The sequence below is a fragment of the Salvelinus sp. IW2-2015 genome, linkage group LG19 (assembly GCF_002910315.2).
Source record: "Salvelinus sp. IW2-2015 linkage group LG19, ASM291031v2, whole genome shotgun sequence".
Lineage (NCBI taxonomy): Eukaryota > Metazoa > Chordata > Actinopteri > Salmoniformes > Salmonidae > Salvelinus > Salvelinus sp. IW2-2015.
Window position 1 is genome coordinate 18,889,061 of NC_036859.1, and position 24,700 is coordinate 18,913,760.

Consider the following 24,700-nt stretch of genomic DNA (forward strand, 5'->3'; position numbering starts at 1 on the left):
ATCACACTGCACACTGCCCTGTCCCATCTGGACAAGAGGAATACCTATGTAAGAATGCTGTTCATTGACTACAGCTCAGCATTCAACACCATAGTACCCTCGAAGCTCATCATTAAGCTTGTGCCCCTTGCTCTCAACCCAGCCCTGTGCAATTGGGCCCTGGACTTCCTGACATGCTGCCCCCAGGTGGTGAAGGTAGGTAACAACATCTCCACTGATCCTCAACACTGGGGCCTGACAAGGGTGTGTGCTCAGCCCCCTCCTGTACTCCCTGTTCACCCACGACTGCGTGGCCATGCACACCTCCTACTCAATCATCAAGTTTGCAGACGACACTACAGTGGTAGGCTTGATTACCAACAATGACGAGGGCCCTTGGAGTGTGGTGTCAGGGGAAAAAAACTCTCACTCGTTGTCAGCAAAACAAAAGAGATGATTGTGGACTTCAGGAAACAGCAGAAGGAGCACTCCCCCATCCACATTGACGGGACAGCAATGGAGAAGGTGGAATGTTTTAAGTTCCTCAGCGTACAGATGACGGACAAACTGAAATGGTCCACCCACACAGACAGTGTGGTGAAGGCGGCGCAACAGTGCCTCTTCAACCTCAGGAGGCTGAAGAAATTAGGCTTGTCACCTAAAATCCTCACAAACTTTTCCAGATGCACAATCGAGAGCATCCTGTCGGCCTGTATCACCGCCTGGTACGGCAACTGCACCGCCCACAACTGCAAGGCTCTCCGAAAGGTGGTGCGGTCTGCACAAATAATCACCGTGTTCAAACTACCTGTCCTCCAGGACATCTACAGCACCCAATGTCACAGGAAGGCCAAAAAGATCATCAAGGACAACAACCACCCGAGCCACTGCCTGTTCACCCCGCTGCCACCCAGAAGGCAAGGTCAGTACAGGAGCATCAAAGCTGGGACAGAGAGACTGAAAAACATCTATCTCAAGGCCATCAGACTGTTAAACAGCCATCACTAACAGAGAGTCTGCTGCCTACATACAGACTTGAAATCATTGGCCACGTTAATAAATGGATCACTAGTCACTAATAATGCCACTTTAATAATGTTTACATATCTTGCATTACTCATCTCATATGTTTATATCTATTGCATCTTACCTATGCCGCTCGGTCATCGCTCATCCATATATTTATATGTACACTACCGTTCAAAGGTTTGGGGTCATTTAGAAAGAAAAAAGTGTCCATTAAAATAACATAAAATTGATCAGAAATACAGTGTAGACATTGCTAATATTGTAGCTAGAAACGGCTGATTTTTAATTGAATATCTACATAGGCGTACAGAGGCCCATTTATCAGCAACCATCACTCGTGTCTTCCAATGGCACGTTGTGTTAGCCTTTTAAAATGATACATTTGAATTAGCTAATTGATCTTCTGTGAAGGGAGTAGTACACAGCGTTGTACAGGATCTTCAGTTTCTTGGCAATTTCTCGCATGGAATGGCCTTCATTTCTCAGAACAAGAATAGACTGAAGAGTTTCAAAAGAAAGTTCTTTGTTGCTGGCCATTTTGAGYGTGTAATCGAACCCACAAATGCTGATGCTCCAGATACTCAACTAGTCTGAAGAAGGCCAGTTCTATTGCTTCTTTAATCAGAACAACCATTGTCAGCTGTGCTAACATAATTGCAAAGGGGTTTTCTAATGATCAATTAGCCTTTAAAATGATAAACTTGGATTAGCTAACACAACGTGCCATTGGAACACAGGAGTGATGGTTGCTGATAATGGGCCTCCTTACGCCTATGTAGATATCCCATAAAAGAATCAGCCGTTTCCAGCTACAATATTAATTTACAACAKTAACAATGTCTACACTGTATTTCTGATCAATTTGATGTTATTTTAAATGGACAAAAAATGTGCTTTTCTTTCAAAAACAAGGAAACTTCTAGGTGACCCCAAACTTTTGAACGGTAGTGTATATAATTTTTATTCCATCCCTTTGTGTATATTAGGTAGTTGTGGTTGAATTGTTAGATTACTTGTTAGATATTACTGCACTGTTGGAACTAGAAGCACAAGCATTTAGCTACACTCGCAATAACATCTGCTTACCATGTGTACAGTGTATGTGACCAATAAAATGTGATTTGAACATGTAGCTGTTGAAGCACATCCTATTACATTTCCCATGATGATGTCCTTTTTCTGCTTGGGTGCTTTCCACTGGCAAGGCTTGTTATCATGTGGCTGGGAATCAATGCCTAACAACCTCTGAAACTGTCCCAACAGCCCAGCACAAACAGCTACTGTGTTAAACCAACTATTATTATGTAAGTCCTTCCAGACAAAATGGTCACAGACAAAATGCTAACAAATGTTCTAGAATAAGTGTATTGCATCTAACGACATGCATTTCTGTCCAAAGGCACATGAGCATTTAAATCAAGTAAGCCATGTTTGATGTTTTTTGTGTTTTCCCAATTAGGACAGTACAGCCACCAATTACTTGTCAGAGAAGCCTTCGCTAAGACTCTCCTCCCTCACAGACCATTCTCGAATATGGGTGTACTGTGAAGCGTGAACAAACCAGACAAATTAGGATTTGGCAGGAACTTCCAGAAAGACTAAGTTCTCCATGGTGTTTTGATTACCTTTATGGGTTGATTATTATTATCACAAGATTTTATGCAATTATTTTACACTTGACCCACTTATAAATGGCATGATGGGGGTGTTATAATAACATTTTAGCACTCTGCTAACATTATGCCACATTACTATGGGACCTAAATAGCCTTGCACTATGTTTTGTGCTATTTTGTTTTTAGTCTGACTGGGGAAAATAATCCTCTTTTTGCTCACTGGCTGCTTTTAGCGTCCTTAGAGAAATTATGCTGTGAGAACTAAACTGAACAGACTGATTTAGCATTTAGGATACAGAATGGGTTTGAGATCATACAGTCACATTAAAGAGGTTTTCCACTGGGCACAGATCGGTTACATCAATGTTGCTTCAATGTAATTTGTCAACGCAAATTAGATTTGAAAAAAAGTTAAATTTCAACTACAGGATTATGTCATCATGGTAACAAAATTTCAACAGACAAACAGAACAAAAAAGGTATGTTGAATTTGTACCTTTAAAACAACCTCCGAGTTTCAACAGTACAGTTGAAGTCGGAAGTTTACATACACTTAGGTTGGAGTCATTAAAACAAATTTTTCAACCACTCCACAAATTTCTTGTTAAGTCGGTTAGGACATCTACTTTGTGCATGACACAAGTAACTTTTCCAACAATTGTTTACAGACAGATTATTTAATTTATAATTCATTGTATCACAATTCCAGTGGGTGAGAAGATTTACATACACTAAGTTGACTGCCTTTAAACAGCTTGCAAAATTCCAGAAAAGGCTGTCATGGCTTTAGAAGCTTCTGATAGGCTAATTGACATCATTTGAGTCAATTGGAGTTGTACCTGTGGATGTATTTCAAGGCCGACATTCAAACTCACTGCCTCTTTGCTTGACCTCATGGGAAAATCAAAAGAAATCAGCCAAGACCTCAGAAAAGAAATTGTAAACCTCCACAAGTCTGGTTCATCTTTGGGAGCAATTTCCAAACACCTGAAGGTACCACGTTCATCTGTACAAACAATAGTACAGAAGTATAAACACCATGGGACCACGCAGCCGTCATACCGGTCAGGAAGGAGACACGTTCTGTCTCCTAGAGATGAACGTACTTTAGTGAGAAAAGTGCAAATCAATCCCAGAACAACATCAAAGGACCATGAAGATGCTGGAGGAAACCGGTACAAAAGTATCTATATCCACAGTAAAACAAGTCCTATATCGACATAACCTGAAAGGCCGCTCAGCAAGAAAGAAGCCACTGCTCCAAAACCGCCATAAAAAAGCCAAACTACGGTTTGCAACTGCACATGGGGACAAAGATTGTACCTTTTTGGAGAAATATCCTCTGGTCTGATGAAACAGAAATAGAACTGTTTGGCCATAATGACCATTGTTATGATTGGAGGTAAAAGGGGGATGCTTGCAAGCTGAAGAACACCAGCCCAACCGTGAAGCACGGGGTGGCAGCATCATGTTGTGGGGGTGCTTTGCTGCAGGAGGGACTGGTGCACTTCACAAAATAGATGGCATCATGAGGGAGGGAAATTGTGGATATTGAAGCAACATCTCAAGGCATCAGTTCGGAAGTTGAAGCTTGGTCGCAAATGGGTCTTCCAAATGGACAATCCTCCCAAGCATACTTCCAAAGTTGTGGCAAAATGACTTAAGGACAACAAAGTCAAGGTATTGGAGTGGCCATCACAAAGCCCWGACTTCAAACCTATGGAAAATCTGTGGGCAGAACTGAAAAAGCGTGTGCGAGCAAGGAGGCCAACAAACCTGACTCAGTTACACCAGCTCTGTCAGGGGGAATGGGCCAAAACTCACCCAACTTATTGTGGGAMGCTTGTGGAAGGTTACCTGAAAGGTTTGACCCAAGTTAAACAATTTAAARGTAATGCTACCAAATACTAATTGAGTGAAGGGAAACTTCTGACCGACTGGGAATGTGATGAAATAAATTAAAGCTGAAATAAATAATTCTCTCTACTATTATTCTGACATTTCACAGTCTTAAAATAAAGTGGTGAACCGAACTGACCTACGACTGGGAATGTTTACTTGGATTAAATGTCATGAATTGTGAAAAACAGAGTTTAAATATATTTGGCTATGGTGTATGTAAACTTCCGACTACAACTGTACGTACAATGCTGTAAAATACAATACATGATTACAATACAGGTGGACGATGTTTGATTGCCATCCCAATGAGCGTAGAACCCTCCTTTAGGCCATGGATGAGGACTGCAATGATTTCAGTCCAGACCTACTGTATGTCAGACTTAGATTCTCCGTACCGAAAGGTTTTTCCCCAGGTGCATAAATATATTTACTGACATGATGAGACATTATGGACAAATGCTCAAGACAGGCTTGATTCAAACTAGTTCCTGCTAAACATTTTCTTTAATTTCTTTAATTTCATTATATTGTGAAAAATTACTTCAATGATCACACATGGGATCATTTTGAGTGGGTGAAGAGCGGTTGTAATCTCATTGATCAACGTCTCAACCAAATGCGACCTAGTTATCGCCATCACTTTTCCCACATTTTATGTTACAGMCTTATTTTTAAAATGGATAAATGTCCTCATCAAACTACACACAATGCCTTTAATTACAAAGCGAAAACAGGTTTTTAGAAATATTTCCAAATTTATTCAAAATAACAAACACCTTATTTACATTAGTATTCGGACCCGGCCAAACTGAGCAATCGGGGGAGAAGGGAGGTACAGGGAGGTGAACTGACAGAGCTCCAGAGTTCCTCTGCGGAGATGGCAGAACCTTCCAAAAGAACAACCATCTCTGCAGCACTCCACCAACCAGTCCTTTATGGTAGAGTTGCCAGACCGCAGCCACTCCTCAGTAWAAAGCACATGACAGCCCGCTTGGAGTTTTCCAAAAAGGCACCTAAATGACTCTCAGACCATGAGAAACAAGATTCTCTGGTCTGATGTACCGTAATTTCTGGACTATTGAATAAAAAATAAAAAAAAGATGTATTTTGTACATAAATAAACCGCACATGTCTATAGGCCGCAGGTGCCTACCGGTACATTGAAACAAATTAACTTTACACAGCCTTTAAACGAAACACGGCTTGTAACAAAAATAAACAGGCTTTTAAACGAAACACGGCTTGTAACAAAATTTTAAAAAAGAAATAGCAGTAAACAGTAGCCTACCAAGAAAGTCATTGGTCACAAACTTCCTCCTCCTGTGCACTGAAACCACTGAAGTCATCTCCTTCGGTGTCGGAGTTGAATAGCCTCAGAATTGCTTCATCCGATGTTGGATCGTTTTCATTGTCGCTCTCGTCACTTTCATCCGGAGGCAAATTCCCCGCTGAGCTCATGCTGCCCTCTTCAACACGCAGCAGTCCAGCCTTTCGAAACCCGTTGATGATAGTGGATTTTTTGACAATGCTCCACGCTGTCAGGACCCACTGGCAGACTTGACCATAAGTTGCTCTTCGCATGTGGCCCGTTTTAGTGAAGGATTTCTCCCCACTTGTCATCCAAGCCTCCCACTGAACACGGAGCGCCACCTTAAATGCACGATTTACACTGATGTCGAGTGGCTGCAAATACTTTGTTGTGCCTCCAGGAATCACAGCTGGAATTGAGTTTGTTCTCTTGATGGCTTCTTTCACAGAATCTGTTATGTGGGCCCTCATGCTGTCCAACACGAGCAATGCCTTGTTCTTGTGAAAGAATCCTCCCGGTCGCTTGCCGTAACACTCCGTATGCCATTCATGCATTAGGCCTTCCGTCATCCATCCTTCCTCTCGGGAATTTTTCTTTTGGCATCGTCATGCGTTTGAAAATCAACATCGGTGGAAGCTTTTCTCCCGATATGCATTTCTCCGTGTCTTTGCCATGATGAGGGTGACAAAATGACTACCGTAATCAGAATGATGGGAAGTTTGAGCGCGCTCGATTTACGTCACATTATGTGACGGTGCTCAGTTTTTGGGCGGCATGAATCTTGTGAAAGCGGGAAAAATCCATAAATTAGCTGCGTCATTGTATAAGCCGCGAGGTTCAAAGCGTGGGAAAAAAGTAACGGCTTATAGTCCGGAAATTACGGTAACCAAGATTGAATTCTTTGGCCTGAATGCCAAGTGTCACGTCTGGAGGAAACCTGGCACCATCCCTATGGTGAAGCATGGTGGTGGCAGCAACATGCTGTGGGGATGTGTTTCAGCAGCAGGGACTGGGAGACTTGTCAGGATTGAGGGAAAGATGAACGGAGCAAAGTACAGAGAGATCCTTGATGAAAACCTGCTCCAGAGCTCTCAGAACCTCAGACTGGGGCGAAGGTTCACCTTCCGACAGGACAACGACCCTAAGCACACAGCCAAGACAACGAAGGAGTGTCTTCGGGACAAGTCTCTGAATGTACTTGAGTGGCCCAGCCAGAGCCCGGACTTGAACCAGATCAAACATCTCTGGAGAGACCTGAAAATAGCTGTGCAGCAACGCTCCCCATCCAACCTGACAGAGCTTTAGAGGATCTGCAGAGAAGAATGGGATAAACTCCCCAAATACAGATGAGCCAAGCTTGTAGCTTCATACCCAAGAAGACTCGAGGCTGTAATTGCTGCCAAAGGTGCTTCAACAAAGTACTGAGTAAAAGGTCTGAATACTTATGTAAATGTGATATTTCAGTTGTTTCTTTTTTATACATTTGCAAAAATTTCTCTACATACCTGTTTTTGCTTTGTCATTATGGGTTATTGTGTGTTGATTGAGGGGGGAAAAACAACTATTTAATCCCTATTAGAATWAGGCTGTAACRTAACATAATGTGGAAAAGTAAAAGGGTCTTAATACTTTACGAATGCACTGTACATAGTGTACCCGGTGGGTTGTCACCCTCAGAACCGTTACCCAGTTATCAAACTTCTCCACTTTTGTGTGTACTTTGTTATGACTTAGTTTCACTGTTGTTATTTTTTAACATTTAAATCAGGTCACGCTCCCTCCCCAAATCCGTGCTTCATCTCTCTTCTGTTTGATGGTCTGTGACTTAAAGAGAGTAGACTTTGGACGTTTCAGCTCAGTGTCACCCTGGCTGCTCCAGAGATTATCAGCCAGACAGAAGTATAACAGAGTGGGTCCCCTTTTACTGAATTATACACACCATGTCTATAAGAGGCTGCTTCAGAGGTATGAGGTGGGGGAGGGCTAAGGAAAGTGTTATTTTGTCACTCATTTTATATACGCTTTCCTCCTACTAAGGGAAGTACAGATGTGCATTTTCCACTGATGCAGTATATAACTGTATATATTAAATACAAACTAGTTTTTCATAAACTGTGATGCTACCAGACATTGAATAAAGTACTGGGGGCTAAAGTAAGTGTGTGTGTGTGTGTCAAATCAAATTTTATTGGGCACATACACATGGTTAGCAGATGTTATTACGAGTTTCGCAAAATGCTTGTGCTTCTAGTTCCGACAGTGCAGCAATATCTAACAAGTAATCTAGCAATTCCACAACAGCTACCTAATGCACACAAATCTAAGTAAAGGGATGGAAKAAGAATATATACATATAAATATATGGATGGGCCATGCCCGACTGACATAGGCAAGATGCAGTAGATGGTATAAAATACAGTGTATATATATCTGGGATGAGTAGTGCAAGATATGTAAACATCATTATTAAAGTGGCATTAATGAAGTAATCCATTTGTTAGTGTCCAATGATTTCAAGTCTGTATGTAGGCAGAATGTCATGACATTCATCCACTATGCACATTTACCATACATTCAACCTGTCTATTTTCCTTATGCTCAATTAATATCATTGATTATGGTATTGGTATAATGATAATTGCTGACCCATGGCTTGTGAGATCAGCATTACACACACTGTCCTGACATAGCCCTCCTTCTTACCGCTAGCTAACCCAGTCACATCCCACATATGGCATTCCATACAAGTCACATTTTACATGAGTTTCAAGCACTGTGAATAAAAAGGCTGTTCTCTGAGAAAATTCCCTTTTCATTACGTAAGCTGTTACCGTAGTTACCAAAGCAATCAATCAACAACCTATAAACAAGCGCCATACAGCATGGGACCTGGCTTGCCATTATGTAAAAKAAATCAAGTCTCACTTCTCAGATTTCCTAGCTCTCTTTCCCAACACATGAGGTTGTAGAAGACAGAGGTTGAGGAGACCGGTGCTGCTCAAAACCTCATGCAGGTATCATGACACAAGTTTTAAAGCCTTATGAGAGGAAAACCCACAGAAATGCAGAGGGTAGTGTTTGTTGTGGTTCCCAAAAATGTATAGTAAGTCTACCTGTTGTTGGGTATAGGCTATGAACAGACGTTTACGATTAAGTTTTCCAATATTTGACATAATTTACACATATTTGTGATTTAATTATTTCCATAGTAACTTGTCTCATGAATCAGAACAATTTCAGTAACACGTGATTTTAAGTTGATTTAACTTTTCCCCAACWCTCATTGAGTCGGAACAAATTTCGGCCCCTCTCAAAATGTCACTTTTTCACTAAAACATTTTGGAGCTGCTTAATCTTATTGAGGTTCCCCAGCCAGCTTGATAGATGGATTGCAAAATATATTACATACCATCAACTTCATATACTGGTAATAATGCAATTAAATAATGTAAATGGAAAAATTCAGATAATCGCCATACAAATGGCAAAGTTAAGAATTTTAAGGCAACGGTTTAGTGAGGGATTTTAAGGAGTCAGATTTCCGTGTCCGTGGGCCAGTGACTCACTGAAGAACTGAGGCCTTCTTTGTTCTATTGGTACTCCAGCCTGTCAGGGAGAGAGAGAGACAGAGTGGAGAGAGGGAGGGAGAGAGAGTGCACTCAGTGGCAGGAGAGGCAAAGGTCTGAAGAAGACAGAGAGCAGATTCCAACTCTTAGCACGTTGAGGACAATTTTGGATGCTTGGATTTGACATCTCTATCCCAAAATGATTATTCGGTAAGGGTGTTTATTTTTTAATGTTCTGTGCTTGATTTTAAAGGCCAAAAAAATATTCAGGCTAACTCATGCAACATCATTTTCTTACCTCCAGCCTCCCCAGGTGGTCTTCGGTTATTCTTCTCGTCCTGCTGTACCACTTTGAACCTGCAGTTCAGGTCATTGAAGGTAAGACATTTTGAAATGTAAGTATTCATAATTAATGTAGCCCTATTTGATGTATGTCTTGGTAGTGCTGATGTGATGCACTCAATACTTGCCTAAACATTGCCAAGGCTATTGACCTGCTGCATTYGGATTTAAAATGTCTTGACTCTCTTGGAATAAATTAGTTATATGCTAATATGATGAGCTGTCCTTATTCGACAAGAATGTGGACATGCATTATTTGCATCTGTATTCAAAACAATATGTGAGTCACATACACTCTAAAAAGTGTTTGTTTACAAGTATTGTATGTATATTTACCCACCAATTTAGCATTTCTAATTTCTTTAATTTGTTTGAATAGCCCCCACGTACCCTGCGATAAGATGTTTGCTTGACGGGACCTGGTTTCCGCCCCATCCGCTATTGGCAGTGTGTACACACAGTGGACTAGGAAGCAGTGGTCTGGTTAACCGCAGCACCTGAGTGTGAACTGGTGTGGTCACTTCTTATGTACATTTCCCTCTTGTTACTACCATAGAGATAGAACTGTACTATTATCTAGGGTTGTTACATTGTCATTACACTGWCTCTGATTAACACACATTCTGAAGGGCTATTCAGAAATACAAAGTTCCTCTTCAATCTGCTGTCTAATGGAGTGGCTCTGGAGAATATCGTGTTAACTACGCTTCAAATCAAATTACAACAAAAAAATGCATAAAGCGTGTATTTTATCTGTTTCTCAGTGTGTAGTTTTGAGTTAAAATATGGAAATGTGTGTAGGAATGTCATAATTTKAAATATGATGATCACCCTAGCCAAAACGTCTGTTAGTGAAGATATGAAAGACAACAGGGATTGTATATTCTTATCACGAAATCCACCGCTATCTGAGGTTTTATTATTCTTTATGACTGGTTAATGAGGACTTTTACTTAGACTACTTTTACTAACTCTAACCCAATTTATTTTTTTTGTGGGGCCGAATATTACTGCCTTTCACATTTGATTTTAGTCTGGTTCAGTTCCTCACAAATGAATTCATGTTTGGTTAATACAGTCCTGTTGATCTGTCCCCAGTGGGAGATTTCTTTTGAAGCGTGTTAATACATCGAACCACTGTGATTATTATTATTTGACCCTGCTGCTCATTTATGAACATTTGAGCATCTTGGCCATGTTCTGTTATAATCTCCACCCGGCACAGCCAGAAGAGGACTGGCCACCCCTCATAGCCTGGTTCCTCTCTAGGTTTCTTTCTAGGTTCTGGCCTTTCTAGGGAGTTTTTCCTAGCCACCGGCCTTTCTAGGGAGTTTTTCCTAGCCACCATGCTTCTACACCTGCATTGCTTGCTGTTTGGGGTTTTAGGCTGGGTTTCTGTACAGCACTTTGAGATATCATGATGTAAGAAGGGCTTTATAAATACATTTGAAAATGAACAATTCACATTATAAACCTTATTCAGTTTTATGGGCTAAGAAATTCCCTTCTCTTTTTGGAAAAGGTCCCAGTATGTTCCACTTACAGTATATTGTCATATGGAGCAGAATGGTGAAGGTTATAAGACCAACTGTAAAAAGTGTCACTGAGCTATAATGTAATGTTTCGTTTTTGGTTTTGAAGGGAAAAACCACTCAATGGAAAGTTTATTACAAAATATCCTCATGTATTAGTACTTTTTGAGACATTGACATGGATATACAATATTTTTCCATGTGCTCATACAAGCATAGGATTGTCATAACTTCTCAACCGTTTTTATATTTGACAGTTGGTGGCGTCAAATATATGCTGATGTTGTTTTGTAGGCGTGAGGTTTCCTTGGTTACTTCATTTGAAAAGGCTAGTAACTCCCTCATCTAACGGTTACCCACTTTTGGATGTGAAGACTGTCTTGTGTACGTGACATCTATAAGAGTGTTATGATAACCTTATCTGAGTACGATGAGGAAAATTATAGTTTTCTTGATGAAATTGTCCTGATAAGTTGTTCACAAGCTGTTCACTTTGAGGTAAAAACGAAGGGGAATGTACAGTATTCCTGGAGGCTCCATGGGGAGCACTCGGCACTCTCTCTGTATGCCGCTGTTCTGTCCTGTGAAAGTTGTGGAAACACACCCAGTGAAAGGGAAGCCGTGGCCATTTTACAGCTGTGATGGGACGGATCTTATACAGATTTGTAGAGATTACTGTGGGCACAAACTGGTTGTGGAGAACTATGACTACCTCCTGTAGTCATAACACCGCCCAGTGAGACATCTAGGAGAGAAACATGCCTGATGTGTTGTGTCGTCTGTCTCATCTGTGAACTCTTGCTCTGTTTGATGTGTTTTTGCTGCACAGATCATCTCTTAGAGTCTAGCAGCATCTCACCATGAAAGTGCCAGAGTGTGGTCCGATGATGACTAAATCAAATTAAACGTTATTTAAAGTGCATTTAAAATCGCAGCACCCTTTACATACATATATTTTTTAAGTAGTAACATGAGCAGAGGATGTGGAAAACATTAACTTATTAAAAGCCCAGCTAAAATGTGATTTAAAAACCTCAAATGGTGTCTGCCCCTCATACCTGACAGGGCAAACCCTTACACAACTAAGGTGCTTTAATAGAGAACGCACTGCCCTCTGCCTTGGTTCTGCATCTAGAAACTGTAAGCAGACCGGCTCCTTGGGAGCAGAGCGCCTTCACTGGGTTGTATGGAACGAGCATGTCTGTCAGATACAGTGGCTTGCGAAAGTATTCACCCTCTTGGCATTTTTCCTATTTTGTTGCCTTACAACCTGGAATTAAAAAATATTTTTTGTGAGTTGCTATCATTTGATTACACAACATGCCTACCACTTTGAAACATACTAGAAGTAACACAAAAAACAGAAACTTGAGCGTGCATAACTATTCACCCCCCCCCCCCCCCCCCCCAAGTCAATACTTTGTAGAGACAACTTTTGCCGCAATTACAGCTGCAAGTCTCTTGGGGTATGTCTCTCTAAGCTTGACACATCTAGCCACTGGGATTTTTGCCCATTCTTCAAGACAAAACTGCTCCAGCTCCTTCAAGTTGGATGGGTTCCGCTGGTGTATAGCAATCTTTAAGTCATACCACAGATTCTCAATTGGATTGAGGTCTGGGATTTCGCTAGGCCATTCCAAGACATTTAAATGTTTCCCCTTAAACCAGTCTAGTGTTGCTTTAGCAGTATGCTTAGGGTCATTGTCATGCTGGAAGGTGAATTCTGAACAGTTTTCCAGTCCCTGCCGATGGAAAAACATCCCCGCAGCATGATGCTGCCACCACCATGCTTCACTGTGGGGATGGTGTTCTCGGAGTGATGAGAAGTGTTGGGTTTGCRCCAGACAGCGTTTGGCCAAAAAGCTCAATTTTAGTCTCATCTGACCAGAATACCTTCCATATGTTTGGGGAGTCTCCCTTATGCCTTTTGGCGAACACCAAACGTGTTTGCTTATTTTTTTCTTTAAGCAATGTCTTTTTTCTGGCCACTCTTCTGTAAAGCCCAGCTCTGTGGAGTGTATGGCTTAAAGTGGTCCTATGGACAGATACTCCAATCTCCGCTGTGGAGCTTTGCAGCTCCTTCAGGGTTATCTTTGGTCTCTTTGTTGCCTCTGATTAATGCCCTCCTTGCCTGGTCTGTGAGATTTGGTGGGCGGCACTCTCTTGGCAGGTTTGTTGTGGTGCCATATTCTTTCCATTTTTAATAATGGATTTAATGGTGCTCTGTGGGATGTTCAAAGTTTATGATATTTTTTATAACCTAACCCTGATCTGTACTCTCCACAACTTTTTCCCTGACCTGTTTGGGGATTTCCGGCGCCGACAGAGATGGCCGCCTCGCTTCGCGTTCCTAGGAAACTATGCAGTATTTTGTTTTTTTATGTGTTATTTCTTACATTGTTACCCCAGGTAATCTTAGGTTTTATTACATACAGTCGGGAGGAACTATTGGATATAAGAGCAACGTCAGCTCACCAACATTACAACCAGGAATACGACTTTCCCGAAGCGGATCCTCTGTTTGGCCTACCACCCAGGACAATGGATCGGATCCCAGCCGGCGACCCAAAACAACGATGCCGTAGAAGGGGCAGACGGAGCGGTCTTCTGGTCAGGCTCCGTAGACGGGCACATCGCGCACCGCTCCCGAGCAAACTACTCGCCAATGTCCAGTCTGTTGACAACAAGGTAGACGAAATCCGAGCAAGGGTAGCATTCCAGAGAGACATCCGAGACTGTAACGTTCTTTGCTTCACGGAAACATGGCTCACTCGAGACGCTATCTGAGTCGGTACAGCCACCTGGTTTCTTCACGCATCGCGCCGACAGAAACAAGCATCTCTCTGGTAAGAAGCAGGGCGGGGGTGTATGCCTTATGATTAACAAGACGTGGTGTGATCATAACAACATACAGGAACTCAAGTCCTTTTGTTCACCTGACTTAGAATTCCTCACAATCAAATGCCGACCACATTATCTACCAAGAGAATTCTCTTTGATCATAACCACAGTCGTGTATATTCCCCCCCAAGCAGACACACATCGACCGCCCTGAAAGAACTTCATTGGGTGCTACCAGGGCTGGAAAAACCCTAGACCACTGTTATTCTAACTTCCGCGACGCATATAAGGCCCTCCCCCGCCCTCCCTTTGGAAAAGCTGACCACGACTCCATTTTGTTTCTACCAGCCTATAGACAGAAACTAAAACAGGAAGCACCCGTGCTCAGGTCTGTTCAACGCTGTTCCGACCAATCGGATTCCATGCTTCAAGATTGCTTCGATCACGTGGACTGGGATATGTTCCGCATTGCGGCGAACAACAACATTGACGAATACGCTGATTCGGTGTGCGAGTTTATTAACAAGTGCATCGGTGATGTTGTACCCACAGCGTCTATTAAAACATTCCCCAACCAGAAACTGTGGAATGATGGAAGCATTCGCGCAAAACTGAACGCGCGAACCACTGCTTTTAATCAGGGCAAGGTGACTGGAAACATGACCTAATACAAACAGTGTAGCTATTCCCTCCGCAAGGCAATCAAACAAGCTAAGCGTCAGTACAGAGACAAAGTGGAGTCGCAATTAAACGGCTCAGACACGAGAGGTATGTGGCAGGGTCTACAGTCAATCACGGACTACAAAAGAAAAACTAGCCCCGTCGCGGATCACGATGCCTTGCTCCCAGACACACTAAACAACTTTTTTGCTCGCTTTGAGGACAATACAGTGCCACTGACACGGCCCGCTACCAAAACCTGCGGGCTCTCCTTCACTGTAGCCAACGTGAGTAAAACATTTAAACGTGTTAACCCTCGCAAGGCTGCAGGCCCAGACGGCATCCCCGGACGCATCCTCAAAGCATGTGCAGATCAGCTGGCTGGTGTGTTTACAGACATATTCATTCAATCCTTATCCCAGTCTCCTGTCCCCACATGCTTCAAGAGGGCCACCATTGTTCCTGTTCCCAAGAAAGCTAAGGTAACTGAGCTAAATGACTACCGCCCTGTAGCACTCACTTCCGTCATCATGAACTGCCTTGAGAGACTAGTCAAGGACCATATCACCTCCACCCTACCTGACACCCTAGACCCACTCCAATTTGCTTACCGACCCAATAGGTCCACAGACGACGCAATCGCAACCACACTGCACACTGCCCTAACCCATCTGGACAAGAGGAATACCTATGTGAGAATGCTGTTCATCGACTACAGCTTAGCATTTAACACCATAGTACCCTCCAAACTCGTCATCAAGCTCGAGACCCTGGGTCTCGACCCCGCCCTGTGCAACTGGGTCCTGGACTTCCTGACGGGCCGCCCCCAGGTGGTTAGGGTAGGTAACAACATCTCCACCCCGCTGATCCTCAACACTGGGTCCCCACAAGGGTCGTTCTGAGCCCTCTCCTGTACTCCCTGTTCACCCACGACTGCATGGGCATGCACGCCTCCAACTCAATCATCAAGTTTGCGGATGACACTACAGTGGTAGGCTTGATTACCAACAACGACGAGACGGCCTACAGGGAGGAGGTGAGGGCCCTCGGAGTGTGGTGTCAGGAAAATAACCTCACACTCAATGACAACCAAACAAAGGAGATGATCGTGGACTTCAGGAAACAGCAGAGGGAGCAGCCCCCTATCTACATTGACGGGACAGTAGTGGAGAGGGTGGAGAGTTAAGTTCCTTGGCGTACACATCATGGACAAACTGATATTACTTGTTAGATATTACTGCATGGTCGGAACTAGAAGCACAAGCATTTCGCTACACTTGCATTAACACCTGCTAACCATGTGTATGTGACAAATAAATTTGATTTGATTTTGGCTTTCATGGTGCCGCTTGCTTGGTGGTGCACCTTGCTTAGTGGTGTTGCAGACTCTAGCGCCTTTCAGAACAAGTGTATATATACTGAGATCATGTGACACTAAGATTGCACACAGGTGGACTTTATTTAACTAATTATGTGACTTCTGAGGGTAATTGGTTGCACCAGATTATATTTTGGGGCTTCATAGCGAAGGGGGTGAATACATATGCACGCACCACTTTTCAGTTTTTTTTWATTTTTTTTGGTTATTTTTTCACTTCACCAATTTTGACTATTTTGTAAGACCTTAAAATCAGACCGATACTTTACAGTCAGCCAGTGTAGTGCATATAAAACTGGAGTGATGTGCTCATACCTTCTAGTGTTGGTTAAAATCTGAGCAGCAGTGTTCTGTAGAAATTGTAGATTTCTAATAGAGTCTGAACAGCTGGAGATGAGGGCATTACAGTAGTCTAGCCTAGATGAAACAAATGCATTGGCCAATTTTTCGGCATCTGGCTGAGAGATGAAGTGTAATTCTGGAAATGTTCCTGAGATGGAAGTATGCTGTTTTTGGATGCTTTTATGTGGTTGTCAAAAGTTAGGCCGGGTCAAATGTAAAACCAACGTTTTTAACAACCATGTTTGGTGTAATGAGGCAACCATCAATGTTGAGAGTGAGGTCTGACACTTTTATATGTTTTTAGTGTCAAAGTAGCATAATTTACGTCTTATCAGAGTTTAAAAGCAAGAAGTTGGTTGTCATCCAGTGTTGAACATCTGTGATGCAAGTCTCATGGTGGGCTGACTGGAAAGCATTGTCTGATTTAAAAGATAAAATACAATTGAGTATTATCAGCGTTAGCAGTAAAAGTGCATGTTGTGCTTACAGATAAAATGACCAAGGGGTAACACGTACAAGGAAAATTAAAGGGGTCCAAGCAGAGAACCTTGGGAAACGGCACATTCAAGCTTGGAACGTTCAGATGAATTATTGGCCAGATTAACAAATTGATACCGCTCAGAGGTATGATTTGGACCAATTGAGAACCTGTCCCCGTAGACTAACCAAGTCTTCTAGCCTCTTAGTGAGAATAGCATGATCAATAGTATTGAAGTCAGCACTTAAATCTAAAAGAAATCTAAGTTCTCATTGTTAGAGGCTAAAAGATGATCCAATAGAAAGAGTTATTCTGAGATCAAATTGGCTGCTGGTATATGGTGACTCCAGTTGCTTCTCCTGTGAGACCATACTTACAGGTGAATCTGACTGAGGCTACAGATCATCCAGATATCAAAGTAAAGACAGTGACGATGACCACAGTGACAGTTCATGGTTTGAGGGCACATTACTCAGTTATCTCACCTGTAAATTTGACCTCTTTCACTCCCTACCCAGGGAGATTTATGAATGAACTCTGCTGAATAACTGTCCAGTCTATTGTAACAAATCTGTCAGTCTGAACAATACTCAATAGAGGTTTTCACTGGGCTGTTTGGTTTTCCTTTGTGGCCGAAATGTTGTCAAACCATCTTTCCTCTCCATTCTGTCCAGACACATAAAACACGCTCTTGTGACGTGATGTCACCAGTGCTGTATGATTTCTGATTGGTTGAGTGAGCCAGTGAAACGGCTCGATGGTCTTTATAAAGCAGACTGAACCAGACCCAGAGGCATTGTGTTCTGCTTACCTGTGTGTGTGTGTGTGCTGAAGGGACCCTTGGCAGACTCAGAAAGATGGCCCGGGCTCTCCTCTGTACGACCCAAATAAGCATGAGTGGCAGACCACACAATGCATCTCCACAGGTCTGTTTGCATAGCCATTACTACTAATTGTGGGAACAGTGTTGAGGGAAAGTTATCTGTCCTTATAAACAATACACCCAGATGTGTATTATAAATCTGTATCAGACACTATCAGCAACCTTTCCTTTCCTACTTTAAGCACTTGAGGATCAAGGACAGTGTTATTTTGGCATGCCATCATATAATATGATTTTTTTTGTACAAATTGTATTATGTTACAGTAGTTTTTTAACTAACCTGACCTCCCACTCAACTTTACTCCAGGTTAGAATGTCTAAGAATGAAGTAAATAAACTCATCTGATGCTCATCAGCTGGCAGAAAGGCTTCCTGTTAATTCCGCTACTCTTTAAATATGTGCCCTTAAGGCAGAAGTGTTTACCTTAAACTCTGTTATTGCTTCCAATGAGAACACTAAATCAAATCTGGCCATGCTGGCTCTATCAGTACTACTGTACTGTAGACCTGTGTTCAGATCAGCTCAGCCTCTCTACACAGCCTCTAAAAGTGACACAAGCCCCAAGCACAGAAAGACATGGTCATTAATAAACTACAAACATATCCCACTGAAGCAGGATGTATTTGATACCATGTTAAGGTGAAGTGGGTCATGTTTAAGAGGTGAGTATGACTAGGGAGCATTGAAATACAATCGCTTTGATTGTAAACAGGAAAGGAGAGACGATGTTCGGTGGACCAAAAAGTGACACTATTTACAGTTGAAAAGTAAACATTATTTCACTACTGTGAACTCATGTACTCAGAACTAAGAGTGCTCTGCGAACATCCTGAAACCCCAAAAAGTCAGCAACTAACCTCCCCCACCCCACCCTCCAATGAGAATGGGATGTGAAGATTCATACTTGTTCTAAAGAGATTAACTGACTTACCTAGTTAAATAAAGCTAAAATAAAATAAATTATTGGGTTCAAATACACGTTTAGATTTGTGAACAACCATCCACAACCACCACAATCGTGCAAACAGCTAAATGAGAGAGCAGCTTGATTCACATCAACGCGGTATGTAGATATCAATTATAAGTTATATCCGTACCGCCGTAGACTACACCGCTGCTGTCATACCTCCAAGCGTTTATTCAAGTTGGATAATCTTTGGATGCCTACATCAGTGGCACCGTTGGAAGACACTGTAGCTTAAAACGATTCCTGCTCTTTTCCCGCGATCCATCAAACACATTTGGTGTGTCATCATAGTGGTTTCTGACTTGTGGTCAGCCTCACTCAGGAGGAACAAACTTATTGAGAAAACAGAAGTGTCAAATATTTTTTTCTGCAAACATCCTTTCTGAATTTAAACGTTAATCTAATTACAATATTTTTGCTGGTACATGTAATCTGTTACTCCCTAACCCTGACTGTAATGCATTTAATACAAGTCATTCCACTCAATCAGCCAGTGCCACACACTGGATAATACAGATACATTACCCAATAACCTGTGGTTCTTCTCAAATGGTGTCCTGCGTTAGTCTATCCCTACATGGATGTCACAGCACACGGCAACATGCTTTGAACCCCTGTCTGTATGTGAGGAGAGGAGAGCATCTGAGGATCTGTAATTCTCCTCTTATGACTTCCTTTAAGGCTAATAGAATTGGCTGGATGACCTGCCCTGAACATCATCTATCTAATCAAATAGAATCCACAGATTGCGAGTTGAAAATAAATACTTTTACTGAGAGTATTAGTATATTATTAATTGACTGACCCGGTCTCTCCAGATCTCCCAACAGTCCTATTTCTCGGGTCAATTTTAGATCAATATTCTGCTTTTTCAGCTATTCCTGAACCTGAGTCCAGAAACAGGCTACCTAAGGGCAATATCAAAATAAATGGTCTATTGATTCTGTATCCTCACAACAAAATCTGTAGTGCTTCGATGATTGAATGCCCCAAATATTCAACATTTTGTTGGTAGCAAGAATTACATATAATAATTTTAGCTGAAAAACACAGTCTTGAATCTTTATATATCAACTCATACACCCTGTACCATTGAATCGGTACATCAAAAATCTCTTGGCACAGTTGTGCCAACATCCTGGTCCTCAAATGAAACTGGTATACTTTCCTATTTATGCTATTTTTATTCCTCCGCCAGTTTTGATCCTTTATATTTGTCAGACAGACCTGTTCCCTACCTCCTCCCTCTGCCACCTGCCTCCTCCATTTTTGGGGTAATGCTGTAATTCATTGGTTGTACTCTTGGATTGAGCAGACCTTCCCATACAATTCTGACAACTCCATGTAAGACATAACTCTACCATTCCAATTTACAATATCCTTTAAAAACAAAATACCCTTTTCAAACATCTTTCCCATAAATACAGGTATTTTATCAACCAGCACATTTGAGTTCGGCCATAATATTTGTTGTAATATTTGTTCTATCTTTTCAGGGGGATGAAATTGAAATTGTAGCCAGCTCTGCAATGCTTGTTTGAAAAAGAGAGATACTTTCAAAAAAGTATCATTTTCAATTCAACAAAAACGAGATATGGCAATCTGCACAAAGGCAAAAAGGCAATTTTTAAACAATGGATGAGCTTTTCTTAGTAATCTACTTGAGAATCATTTAGGGTTTAAGTAACACTTTTGAATAAGTGAAGCTTTTAGAGAGAGGTTTAGTGCTTTTATATTTAATAATCTCAACCCACCCTATTCATTATATAGATAGGCACACWTTATTTTGTCTGATTTAGCGTCCCAGATAAAGCAAAATATTTGTTTTCTCATATGATTTGAAAACAAATCATCTGGAGTAGGCAGCGCCATAAGTAAGTCAGTAAACTGAGATATGACTAAGGAGTTAATCAGGGCAATTTTTCCATAATAGACAGGTATTTACCTCTCCATGATTGAAGGATCTTGTCTATTCTCGTTTTCTATTGAAATTCATTGTGGAGAGCTCATTTATATATTTTGTGATATGAATACCATGTATGTCTACTTCATCATCAGCCTATTTTATAGGTAAACTGCAGGGTAATGTAAAAGTTGTATTTTTTAAAGATCCAATACGTAATATGGTACACTTATCATAATTAGGTTTTAGTCCAGAGAGTCCAGAAAAGTTATGAGACATTACAGGGATCTAGCTTGCGGACTCATCGGCATACATGGACACCTTTGTTTTTAAGCCATGGATTTCTAATCATCTAATGTTGTTATTTGATATGATTTTAATAGCTAGCATTTCGATGGCCATAATGAATAGATATGGTGACAGCGGACCCCCTTGTTTAACTCCTCTTGACAATTCAAAACTGTGTAAGTAGCCGCTATTTAGTATTTTACACATGGGGTTGTTATACATTACTTTTACCCATTTTATAAGAGAATCACAGAAATGTAAAAAATCCAGGCATTTATAAATAAAATCCAGTCTTACTTTATCAAAGGCCTTTTCAAAATCCGCTATAAATACCAGGCCTGGCTTCTTAGATGTTTCATGAGATTGTATTATTTCTAGTAGTTGTCGTATATTATCTCCAATGTATCGTCCATGAAAAAACCTGTCTGATCAGGATGAACAATACCTGATATAACATTTTTAATAATGTTATATTTATTTTAGCCACATAAAGACTGATCTTTWAAAAAAAATCTGTTAAACCATTACCATAACTAATTATAACTGGCTATACTTTTCTTCCACTACTTCATATTTATTCCTTCGACAAACACTTGCCATGTGTCCAAACTTTTTACAATTGTAACACTGAAACGGCTTCTGTACATACAGCACTGTCTCACCAAATTATCTTTACATAAGTCGGGAGAACCCCTTCATCAAACGACAGTACAACCGATAGGCTTTGATCCTTCTTTCCGTCTATCATTCGATTCAAGCTAAGTGCGTCTACCATTCCCGGAATGATGACACCTTTAACCGGTGCCCTACTCTGAAAAGCATAGCTTTCCACATCAGACGTCGACATCTTGTAGAGCCACAGAGCTTTCTCCCTTTACGCTTTTGACACACATGAAATCAACATCATACCGCTCCTGGTCACTCTGACCAATTCCACTTTACCCAATTCGCCATTCACCGTCTTCGAGACCGCAAACAGGTTACCTCCAAAAAACATCCTTGCTTGTGAATTGCACCCCGACCATAAATTGCTGTTCATCTCCAACTTTAGCCCTTTTTCTCCACTCTTGTTCACCATCGTACACTCATTCTCACCAATTGTACTTGCGCCAAGAGAATCACAAAATACTTCTGCTTCCGCCATTGCTTCCCCCTCTGATCCCTTATTGATGTAATTTGTTAAATCCACTTCAATCAGTGTAGATGAAGGGGAGGAGACGGGTTAAAGAAGGATTTTTAAGCCTAGAGACAATTGAGACATGGATTGCATATGTGTGCCATTCAGAGGGTGAATGGGCAAGACAAAAGATTGAAGTGCCTTAGAACGGGGTATTGTAGTAGGTGCCAGACGCACCGATTTGTGTCAAGAACGGCAATGGTGCYGGGTTTTTCACGTGTGTATCAAGAATGGTCCACCACCCAAAGGACATCCAGCCAACTTGACACAACTGTGGAAAGCATTGGAGTCAAAATGGGAGAGCATCCCTGTGGAACGCTTTCGACACCTTGAGGGGAGGGGGGTATAGTCAGTGGTGTGTCATCACAGTGTGTCTGTAATCTGGTGTCACATTTGCCAAAGTATTTTGCCCAGTAAAACATCATCAACTCTAATGTTATTGCAGATTATTACAAGTCAGAGAGGACCAGTACCCTTACCCTATAAGTACATATAAATGTCCTGCTCTGAACATGCCATAGATAGCCTGACCTGAAAATGCGTCATAAATGACACTTGGGGGGGGGGGGGTTGGCCAACTTAGCCATAGGAAAACAGATCTGCAACAGAGGCTTCATTGAGCTGGATCGCTGAGAGGGAGAGTGAATTTATGTATGCGTGTGTGCGGAGAGAGAGTTGAAAAGTGAAATGCTTTATAATTACCTCTTCCAGAGTGGAGAACAGTCACACACTGTCTACCTTTCCACTGGTCTCCACCCATAGCTCTTATATCTAGACAGCGATTGGCTGGGAGAACTGCCAATCAGTTTGTTCCTCTGACACTAAGTACTTTGGCTGCTATATGGACAGCTTACCTACATACTTTGTCTTCAAGGCTAGTACATTTAAAGTTATGTTTTTATGGTTTTATGTCAAGTTAGCATTTTATTAGTAGTAATGCCCTCTTATTTGAAAGTTATGTGACAATTTAGGAGTTTTATGGCTTATGGATTTTGTCACTTTTTTAAGACATTGGCAGCCCTTAGATGAAATGTAGGCTTAGCTAAATGTATAATCAACTGATGAGGATAGTTATTAAAGGAGTAAGGATCTGAATATCCTAAAACATGGTGGCATACAAATAATGGATTATTTTGCAAGCGAAATATTGGAATGTCTGTCTGTCAACATGGTGGGACAAATCTTTTTTTGAGAGAGAGACTTATTTGGCTACAAACTTAGCTATAGGCCAGTGGGCCCATGTGTCTAACTAAATCACCCCGATAAAACCAGATTGCTCTTGATCTGCTGCCCATAATAATAATACACCATTCAAGGGTCAGACTCTTGATAAGAGAGCTTCCCAGTGATTGTGATTTAATGTGGCAAAGTTCTGTTTTTGTTCACCCGCAAAGTCTCCTTCGCTTTGCTAATTGATTAGTGAGGCCTGGCCTCTGTCAGGTTGGCTCTTCTCCTCCACACTGACGGTAATCCTCCCAGGAACCTGACCTCACTATGGTCAATCTTAAAGGGACAGGGATTGCTGTGGCACCCTATTCCCCATATAGAGCACTAATTTTGACCAGAGTCCTATGGGTCMTGGTCAAAAGTTGTGCACTACATAGGGAATGGGGTGCATTTAGGGCACCGTGTGTGTACCAGGGCAGTGTGTTCTGGTGAGGGAGTGAAGTTTCATCTGCAGTTCTGTTTATGACCACATGGAGGAGCTGGAGGACCACTCTGTGTCTATGAATGATTGGTCCTTGATGTAATTGTATTGTGTCAGCCTCACAGCATGAACACTGTACAAGCTGTAGACATACAGGGAAGGTGAATGCTTTTACACCTGTAACAACCTACACATGAAGTTACCAAGAAGCTTAGTTATATTAAACACAGTCGCTTTTACAGTAGGGACATTTGAAGGAATTCATTACAGATTTGAATGGGGGTATTCAAACCCATTCATGGTTAGACTTTATATGAGCACAGTATTTATATTATCATTGTTCAGTGCATATATTGTGGGTATATTAATCACTCTGTGCTGAATCTATTTTATACATAGTACATGTGATGAAGTGCTAGGTGTTACTGGATTTTGGATATAGTGTACTACATTGTCAAAGGTCTTGTGTATTGATTCCATATAGATGAAAAATTACTGTATCTCTGTGTGAATAGATTCACAACATTAAAACAGCAACTGATGACTTGCCTCCTAGCCCCTAGCCCTATATAGCCCATCAGGAATGGGATTCTTATAGGGGCCCCCTCACATGAAACACTACCACCCCAGGGCAGGCTAACCTGGGCTTCCTTCCACCCTGCTGGGTTTCCTTAAAATTACACTAAATCCATCATCTGGTCCATTTAGCAAACCTCCAGCCCCAACTCTCCCAGCAACTCTCATTAGGACCACTGAAACACTAGTTTCCAGTCTCTTTAGTATGGAGTCCATCCATACCGCCACTGTGGATTGCTGTGAAATGTTGCACATCTAAGACAATGCACATGCAATTCCAAGT

The 24,700-nt window shown here is 41.6% G+C and overlaps 1 protein-coding gene across 1 annotated transcript in view; it reads left to right on the forward strand.

The window, feature by feature from the left end:
* The first annotated feature begins 9,483 nt into the window (after nt 1-9,483).
* Nucleotides 9,484-24,700, forward strand: part of LOC111979649 (collagen alpha-1(XV) chain) — a 60,405-nt gene continuing 45,188 nt past the window's right edge. Inside the window, exons 1-2 of the mRNA XM_024010263.3 lie at nt 9,484-9,611; nt 9,706-9,779. Coding sequence (XP_023866031.1) covers nt 9,601-9,611; nt 9,706-9,779 — 85 coding nt within the window. The 5' untranslated portion in view covers nt 9,484-9,600. The remainder of the gene's footprint in view (nt 9,612-9,705; nt 9,780-24,700) is intronic.